Source organism: Astyanax mexicanus, chromosome 9, assembly GCF_023375975.1.
Source record: "Astyanax mexicanus isolate ESR-SI-001 chromosome 9, AstMex3_surface, whole genome shotgun sequence".
Lineage (NCBI taxonomy): Eukaryota > Metazoa > Chordata > Actinopteri > Characiformes > Acestrorhamphidae > Astyanax > Astyanax mexicanus.
Genome location: NC_064416.1, coordinates 24634555 through 24644650, shown reverse-complemented (window position 1 = coordinate 24644650; position 10096 = coordinate 24634555). Strand labels below are relative to the sequence as shown.

General features: G+C 34.7%; 1 protein-coding gene across 1 annotated transcript; it reads left to right on the top strand.

The window, feature by feature from the left end:
* Positions 1 to 2125: 2125 nt before the first annotated feature.
* On the top strand, positions 2126 to 9007 carry paqr5a (progestin and adipoQ receptor family member Va). The gene is made up of 8 exons (XM_007255982.4): positions 2126 to 2333; positions 5675 to 5870; positions 6028 to 6155; positions 6366 to 6571; positions 6700 to 6826; positions 7341 to 7437; positions 8057 to 8201; positions 8331 to 9007. The coding sequence occupies exons 2-8, from the start codon at positions 5817 to 5819 to the stop codon at positions 8600 to 8602; spliced, it is 1029 nt and encodes a 342-aa protein (XP_007256044.1). The 5' UTR covers positions 2126 to 2333; positions 5675 to 5816; the 3' UTR covers positions 8603 to 9007.
* The last annotated feature ends 1089 nt before the right edge of the window (positions 9008 to 10096 follow it).

The following is a 10096-nucleotide window of genomic DNA, read 5'->3' as shown; positions in this document are numbered from 1 at the left end:
TATGAACTTGTTTTCTTTGCATTATTTGAGGTCTTTCCAGCCATTTCTCATTTTCTGCAAATAAACGCTCTAAATGACAACATTTATTTAGAATTTGGTAGAAATGTTGTCCGTAGTTTATAGAATAAAACAACAATGTTCATTTTCATTTTTAAACATATACCTACAAATAGCAAACTCAGAGAAAATGTTTCAGAAACTGAAGTGGTAAAACACAAAATTAGGCCACAAACAAAGTTCAAACTACCATCATTACAAAAATACTAACAAAAAACAAACCTAAGAAAAACAAAGAAAAGGGATTGATATAAAAGCTTAAAAATATATTTGAAACTGCAAAGATCACCGCTTCACTTCATTTCCCAGGATCCCAAAGCACTACCACCAGAGCTGGTGGAATCTTCACATTTCCTACATTAAATACACTATACAAACACATTTACTGGCACACATGCTCATTTATTGTTTCTACCTAAGTAACTTTATCCCACTTTTGTTGAAGTCTTTACAGGGAAGGCTTTCTACTCAATTTTACACTAAAAAGAACAGAGGTACAATATAAGTACTTTTGGTACTTAAAGGTACACTCTTAATAATTGTACCCTCAAAGGTATAATATTGGTCTTTACAGGGTCAGGTGTGTTCCCTCTGAAGTACAAAGTCATTCCTAACAGCAATACGTACAGATTTGTACCATTTAACCATTTAGCCAATATATTTTAATTGCACATTTTTATTTGAAAGCTAGACAATTTTAGATCTTCAAGTTCTTGACTTCTGGATCTTCAAGTTCTTAATTGATTTATAATCTTTATAATCTTTACTGGTACAAAAACACATGGGTTCAAAAAAGGAAATTTACTGAAAGGTACTTGTACCTAAATATAAGGTACAGCCCCAGCGACAAGCTTTGTTCTCTTTTAAGTAGAAATATGTACTTATTTTTCTTAGTGTGTAGAGCATTTGCTGTAAGGATGAAGCTATATAAAACTATTTAACTACATCATAGACTGTACAGTCTATGATCTACATGCATCAATATGTGTCAAATTCCATTTGTTAGAAAAAAATAAGTGTATTATTTTCCCAGAATAATATCTGTTTCTCTACATACTGTTTTTTGACCAGATTTTCAGTTTCGGTACCAAAAAGCGTGTTAAACATTTAACAATAGAACCCATTCATATGAAATTCATATGCTTCACTTATCACTGTTCTACATGCATAACCATTATTGTCTTTACTAAACAGCCCTTGAAGAGGCCCTTTGTGTAGTCAGTCATACAGGAAACAAGCAACAAGCAAGCACTTTTTTCCCCACCTATATTTAGAAAAGTCCTAATTGCAGTGTTTCTCAAACCTGGTTCTCGAGGTCCACTGTGTTTCGCACATGACAGTGCTTTTCCAGCTGTAACACACCCACTGAGTGTGTAATGGGCTATTAATATTTCACTCACACACTCACACCTAAGGGGCAATTTCAATCAAGTTCCAATTAGCCTGAACGTGCCGTCTTTGGACTGTGGGAGGAAACCGGAGGAACCCGGAGGAAACCCACGCAGACACAGGGAGAACGTGCAAACTCCACACAGAAAGACCCGGGTTGCCCCAGCCGGGAATCGTCTTGCTGTGAGGCGGAAGTGCTACCCACTGCGCCACTGTGCCGCCCGTAGTGGTTCTAATGTAAACTTTTTTTTCTATGTCTGTATATCTATGTCTGGTAAAAGTTAAAAACAATTAAATAATAATAATAATGTAATAGTGATTTTAGCATATATATATATATATATATATATATATATATATATATATATATATATATATATATATATATATATATATATATATATATATATAATTTCTCCCTGAAATTATTTTTTGCAACTTGGGATGTCTGTACTGAGTGTACAAATTGTGTAAAACAAACCTCAAGTTTTACTGATAGTGGGAAAATAATGCAGTTAGTATCATTCTTCAAAACGGATTTTAAAAAATCAAAAATTGTATGTGAGAGAGGGACACATGTATCAGTTATGAATTATTAGCCAATCGCAGCCCCGGAGGGCGTGGCCTGCCTGGAAACGGGTGGGTAAATCTGGCTGGAGCAGTGAGGGGCTCCACAGCGGTGTTGGATACGGCGGTGCAAACATGAGCACGTCGACCAATCAGATTTCGCCCTGGGACGCGCAGCTGACAACGAAAACAAAGAAAGGCATGTTTTTCCCTCTAAAGCTGCTCGCTTCCCATGCATCGCCTGGTCAAGGCACTGGAGGAGCCGTCACTATTTAACACTTACTCACTGGACACACTTCACTTTCACCAGCATCTAGACTGTAAGTACACCCCAGCATATCTTCTGAAGTCACCCATACGTTAAAAACACAACTTTTTTAAAGTTACATATGGGCTAAGTAGCAGCTTTAATTTGGTAGTTCAGCCAGAATGCAGCAGTAGCTTGGTGTGAAGGAACGCGTTGCAAATTCCAGTCAGTGAAGATGTAGTTCAGATATAGTGTTTTATATATATATATATATATATATATATATATATATATATATATATATATATATATATATATATAAATCGTCTCTTGGCAAACATCCTGGTTTACATTCCAGTAAAGTTATAGATTAATCCAATGTATTCTGCTGTTGAAAGAGTAGGCCACTCCTTTACACAAAATTGTTACATTTTAAAACAATGTACCAAAAAAGGTTTTTATAATACAAACATTTAAAACCATAAAATAGTACTAGGTCCAGCAACACTTGCCTATCTAGCAAAACAAGAGAGACAAGAGTGAGTATACTGAGCTCAACACTCAGGGGCAGGAATAGCCTGTGAAAGAACAGAGACCATGTAGAGATAACAAGCAGAGAAGACTGTAAGTCAAGGAATAGATTAATATTCTGAAGTGACACCATTTACTACCTATTTGCCTCATGTTTTCTCGTCTAACTTCATTATCCATTTTGTGGTCAAACTGGTTTGTCTATGTTGCACTAACAAGATCCTATAATTAAGTCATAACAAACATACAAGGTAAATTTAGACTTTCTAACACCGGTTTGTTTAGTTTTAACATAATAAAATAACTAAAATTATTGAGTACTATATGTGCACACACAACATAAGCCTAAACCAAATAGAAATGGTTTGTTTATGACACAAAGCATGACAATATCATCATAGGAGTTCTATGATGAATTCTTCAAAGCTACTTCATAATTATTTGGTTAAAGATGTAAACAAAGTACTTTAGAGTGGTTTCACATGAAATGCTCCAATCTACAAAAACTGATTGACTAAAAACTGTTGACAATAGTAGTAATATGTAAATGATCCAAAGATCCCAAGAAGAACTACAAATTTCATAAGAATATTCTTAAATGCAGTTCTCTAAAAAGATCTTCTCTCTAAAAAAATATCTTTTGTTGAACAGTAATTTATTCTGCATTTCACAACAGTGTGAAATACTGGTGATACTAATGAAGTACTGAGAATGGAATTGGGTAATTCACCTTACAAAAAAGTTTAATAAAGTGAAAAATAAATATTTTCAGTAAACAAGAGCTAAAGATGAATGTTCTTTGTTTCTCATGTAGAAAATAAAAGTACTTATCATGATAACCAATTATTTAAAATTAGTATTTTTAGTAATCCTGCTATTTAAACTGATCAGTCTAATAGTGAGGCTATCATGAAGTATTTAAGAACACTTTATGTTCTAGAAGACTGTAAAATACTTTTAAAGAATAACAATTATTTATTTATTTATTTATTTTTAAGTCATAATTATGAAGCTAAATGAAAAATAAAATCTAAGAAGAATTTCTTTTTTGACACTTTTTAAAACCCATACATTTAAAGAATTAAAAAGTTCTTTACTCTGGCATGGTCACATAATAGAGTTCATTGCATAGAGGTAATGTAACATTAATCTCAAATAAAGTTGAAAGGCTTGAATTTTCCAAAATAATGCTGTAAAACAGAAAATAAAAAAACTGATAAATAAACATTTTGACTTGCCTTTTTTTACACCCCTAAATTTGACATATATTAAACCAGCTAGTGAAAGTCTTTTGTGGCCTATTCAACTCTGCCACTTTGGTAGAATATGGAAGCGAGTGGACACCTGGGCTAAGCTTTCACAGTCTTTTCAGGTAGCTGACCACAAATTGCACCAACATGATGTACAGCAAGTCTCAAGACTAATTATAAAAAAATAATGACAGTGTTTTTCTTACAGTGTTGAAAACAGAGCTTTGCTGTGAGGTATCACACTGAAATTAACCTGTCAATTAAACCAGAGGGAGAAGCAAAATAACAGGAGTGTACACTGACATGCCAAAAGTCATGGCATAGCAGTATGTAAACTGCTCGCTAATGAAGTGTTACCATAGGTGATGGCTTGGGAACACCCTGACCTGTATTAATTGTGAGATGTAATCTTGTGAGTAAAACAGAACACTGGTCAGCAGTATCATGGAAATGTGATGTGAATTATGGAAGTTGAAGGAAGGCCTGATATTGGGTGCTGTTTGAAACTGACATTCCATTTCTGAAGATGTCCAACTTTCCAAGAGCCACAGTGTCATGAGTGTACTGGGAAAATGTAATAGAAGGCATTACCACTCACAGTGGACAGCGCAGGTAAAGATTGACTGGTGGCTAGAATTGTGCAAACAGACAACTGACAGATTCTGGCAAAAATCATATCCACATTCAGTATTAAAAGCTCCACATGCATATCCCATAGGTCAGTGCAGCATGCTTTAGCTTTCATGGGACATTGAAAGGTCAAGGGACCTGATATTACATTGCATATTGCATTTTCCCCATTTTTTATGTAAAATTACTTTTTACACATATATGGATAAATGACTTCTTTAATAAAGGTTACAGTAATCAAAGCCACTACCTAAAATGGTTCTGAATTTTCTGCCTAAAGTGTCTCTGGCATTGCTTTTAAAATGTTAATATTGATTTAAGTTAATATAAATAAAATATACTTATAATTGTGAGGTTGATGTTAGTTCTGTAATTTTAGCTGGATATTCTTGTTTTCTGAATGAAAATGAAAATACTGCTTTAAATTAAGATAAAATTTTATATGGTGGTTAATGGAGTAAGAACACATTGCATGTTTGATATACCAGCGCAGTGCATATTTATGATGTAGTTTTTTAAATTGTAAAGGTGATTATGTAAAATTTACTGTTTTAATGCATGCACAAACCTTTATTTCCATGTGTGTGTATCAAATCAAATCAGCTCTGCAGTACATTGATTTTCTGTGTAGGTCAAAAGCATTAACGTTAGGTTTAACATTAACGTTTCTTATTGGTTTTACAAGGGTGTGTTTACATTGGCTGTGGCACAACTTACTGTGCCATAAAGCAATGCTTTCTTTATTTAATGGTAAGAAGTTTTGTTTGTCTGATTACAAGGTAGACAATCTGTCTATTAAGGCAGTAGTGTATTAAAATTGTATTAAAGTATTGATATGTTGATAATCTTGCAGCAATTAAAATCTATTTTTCTTCTTTGCCAGAACAGCTAGTTCACTAGGAAGGGAGTGTTACTAAAACGGAATGGCTAAGGGTCAGGTAAGGACTCACCTCTGAGTCTCATTATCAGGAACATTCTCTCCTGTCCTCTCTCCTCCCTGTAGGTGTGTCTGCTCAGAGGGACGTGGGGAGCACGTCGAAAGATCCAGGTAAAAAGAGAAGAAAAGTAAAAAGGACAGTGCAGATCAGTAGATGGCAGGTTCTCTCTGCTTCCAGGGTTTGTCTTGACGGCTGCTACCTTTTATCATGCTGAGTCTCATCAAACTGCCTCAAGTCTTAACCATCAACCAAGTGCCGAAAGTAAGTGCTGGTCTTTAAATGATTTACAGTGATGTATGACACTACACTCTGTACACTCTCTAAAAGAGTTACGATAGTTAGAGCAATGCCACAAACATCTCGTAGCTTCAGTGTTTAGCAACAAGCTAAACTGCGTATGCTTTTGTTTTCTACACAGGTCTTTCATGAAGATGGGATCATTTCAGGGTATCGATACCCCTACAGCTCAGCTCAAGACTGTGTTCTTAGTCTCTTCCAGCTTACTAATGAAACCCTTAACATTTGGACCCACTTTCTGCCCACATGGTATGACTACAGCACCTTGTTTTCTTAGACACTATGCAAACACAATTGGTGATATTAAGGCCACAAAAATGATTAAGGTCCTCTCCATATATTGTACGATGAGTTAATAATGTGATTATCATGATAGGCCTATATAGGATCTTCTTACATGTTCTTAGTTTCTTTTTTTACTATGTAAGAAGTAACTCTCCATCATTTGACTTGTGCTAGGTTTTTCCTATGGAAGCTGCTAATGGTGCTAGTAGAGGAGGAGTGGCAGGAAGACACATACTGCTGGCCTCTACTGGTCTTCCTGGTGTCCTGCTGTTTGTACCCACTGGCCTCCAGCTGTGCCCACACGTTCAGCACCATGTCTGAGCGTGCCAGGCATATCTGCTTTTTCTTTGACTATGGAGCGCTCAGCTTCTACAGCTTAGGTTATTAATTGAAGTCAATTAAATATAAGACTTTTAATGTTTTTTATGCCTAATATTCAGTTAAAAAAATATGTTGGAGAGCTGTTATTATGATTTTTATGTATTTGGGTTTGATTGTGCACCACTAGGTTCTGCTATCACCTATTCCTCTTATGTGTTTCCTGAGAAGTGGGTCAACAGCCCTTTCCATAAATACTACATTCCTGCTGCTACACTCAACTCTGTTATCTCCACCGGACTGGCCTGTTACTCAAGGTGACAGAGATTTTACGTTTAGTTCCTTGTTCTGAGGTGACCATGTCTACTTTTTCACTAACATGAACAATTACAGCCAAATACAGCCAGACACAATAATTAACATCCGCTGTGCTTTCCACAGTGAGTGGTAATGTCTTCTGTGGCAAATTCCAGGTACACATGTATACTATGGATCAAATAATGTTAAAGAATGTAATTTAAAATGTTTTAGGACTTTACATTTGCGTTTTAGGTTTAATTGTCACAGTAATTTCTAAATAACTATTTAGGAATTGTCTGTACCCAACCCCTTATGTCAGGAATTTCTTGAACTTGGATTTCTATTGGTCCATTAATTAAGACATTTGGACTCAAAGTAAAGGACAACTGTCAGATTCAAACTGATGTTAAAAAGTGAAAAATTATTCAGTTTAGATTTACTTTTTGTGTATGGCAACCGAACAGCTAAAAGGAAATTTCACTTGTTGATGATCTGAAAGGCATGGAATATTTACAAAGTTTCTTTTTTTAGGTCTACTGTGAAATCAGCTGCAAAACTAGGAAAGGGTCTGAGAATTGTTGCCTTTACTTTCCCATATCTCTTCGATAACATCCCTTTGTTTTATAGGGTGAGTTTTCTTACCACTCCTTACAATGAGTGCCATTGACATCTGTGTTTATAGATAAGATCATATTTTATTGTGCTTGTGTCACTAAACAAGCTTCAGTATGATTAACAAAAACACTGTTTAAATATTTAAATATTTCTTAAGCAAGAACATGTCCAAATGTTAGTGGACATATCTTTTAATGAATGTAATTAACTTAGAGGTGTCAAACAATTAAAAACATTGCTAAATTAAACCAGTAAATCATCCCCAGGCTCTGTAAACACCAGGATCTGGAAACGTGATTATTTATTTTTCAAAAACACAATGAAGTTTACAGATTAATTGTGTGCTAATGCTTTGACATTAACTGTACTAATTGGCCTCTCTAGATAAACATTATTCTATTGTGTAGGATAAAGGCATACAAAGCCTCCTAATATTGAGTTGTGGAGCAGTGGAACTGTGTATTCACAGCAATGGTCTGAAATCTAGTAGAAGGTCTTACCTGTGGAGACAATTAGCTTTGATTTAAAACGAGGACTAAAGAGGAGATGCTTTTTACCCTCTTAGCAGTTCTTGTAGACTTAGATTGACAAGTCAAGACAACTGTGTACCTTTGCTTTTCTGTGATTTTTAGATGTTTATGTGTACTGGTGAGGGCTGCACAGTCAATGATGCCACTGCTGTCCACTACCAGCACACTGCACTGGCCCTCCTCACTGGCTTTCTCTTTGCTACGCATCTGCCTGAACGCCTGGCACCTGGCAGCTTTGACTATATAGGTGTGTTGTGTAATGCTTAGATGTCTGCAGTTTTGGCTTTTTACATTTTTAGTGAATGTACACGGTAACAGGTGGTGTTGTCCATTAATTTGTGATGTGTGTCTTTCCCCTACCCCCTGTTCTCCACAGGGCACAGCCACCAGCTCTTTCATGTGTTTGCTATCATTGGCACATATTTCCAGCTGACTGCAATTGAGCTAGACATGACCCTGCGGAAGCGGTGGCTTCAGGCTCATTCACAGCCGATTACCTTTACCAACACAGTGGGTGCAGCGATTCTTTGCGTGGCCTCCAGTGTCTGTATAATCAGCATCTTCAGCCGGACACTTTTCTCCACCAGACATAAGAAGAATGATGATTTGAAAAGGTCACATTTTAGTGTAGCCTCTGACTCATGGTAACCAAAGGGTGTTTTATTTTAAGCCAGGAGAGATTATGATAAAAGAATGGCTTGTGCTGATATGAAATGTGAAGCTGACTGGATTGGCTGTACTAATTCTCTTTTAAAAGTTTGTTCATTTAGTTGTATTCTTTTCTCTCACAAAAGTGGTTTATTGACTAAAACTAGTTCTCAGTGCCTTTTATCAGGATGCATTCAGAATATGTGCCTTATGTTTCTGTTGTATTTTATCTATTTGTTTGTGTGTTTAACCTCACCTTGAAAACAAGGATCTCACATATGCACACTGATGACTAAGATTTTATTATTATTTTTTTCAAAAGTTATGTAAAAGTGTTTGTTTTGGTCGACTGTATTTATAACTGTGCACTGTTGTCTATTTATAATGAATAAACTATTGATTTTGGATTGTTTTCTACTTATGTCTTGGAATAGGAATGAACAGTATACAATTTTATTATGATTATTATTATTTTTATTCATAATGACATTTATAAAAAATCACATTTAATTATATAAAAAATCTGCTCAACAGGTTAACTAATACAGAAATGTAAATGTTTAGAAAAGCACAAGCAAGAGGGTGTACAGTTACACATTCAGTGTAACTGTAGTTCATGTTTTATAGATTTGTATTTGTTTGTTGAATTGTTTTAAAGAAAGCTGGATTAATGCAGTATATTTCACTTGAGAATTTACATGTATGTATAATGTACAGCTTATAATATATAATTGTGATTGTCCAAAAGACCGAACAATACACAATTCCATTTGTGTAGTGTTGTGTATAGTATTTGTGCGTATGTTTGAAAAGTATCTATAACAGCTATGAATTGTGTTGTAACAAATACAAATAGATTTCATTAATATGATACATAATGTTTTTTTTTTTTTTTACAAAATTGACTTTTATGCCTAAATAATTTGCTCATTATGCTGGCCATCTGTGGTAAAATTGCCTACACCCTCAGTTTGTAAGATAATTTGATTCAACACCTTAATGATAATGGTCTATGTCAAGAGTATGACTAAAGCTAAAAAAATACTTGTGCAATTGTAATTGTAAAGCTTTCCAAGACAGAGCTACCTTCACTAAATTAATTTCTACGGGACTCATTCCTAATTGGTAAGTGATGGGATTTGTACTAGAATATATTATACTTCATATTAATAAAGGCTATTTGCTATAGATATTGCATAGATATTTAGTATTACGTTTTATAGATTTATTTTGTCTGCAGTCAGCAAAATAGCTTAGACCATTAAGCTAGCTAGAAAAGTTCTACAGTTTGTGGCTGTTAAAATGTAACTGTTTTTGTTATCTGTATTTTCAGAATGTTGAATAAGGATTGTTTCTGGATGGTTCTACTGCTCAACTGTATGATAAACTATCCTCTTAGTTGATTTTTTTCGTTATAATTTAAGATTCAAATGTGCATATTAAAAAAGTGAAAGAAAAACTTAAATAATATTGATTGTTTTTAATGCCTTCTTA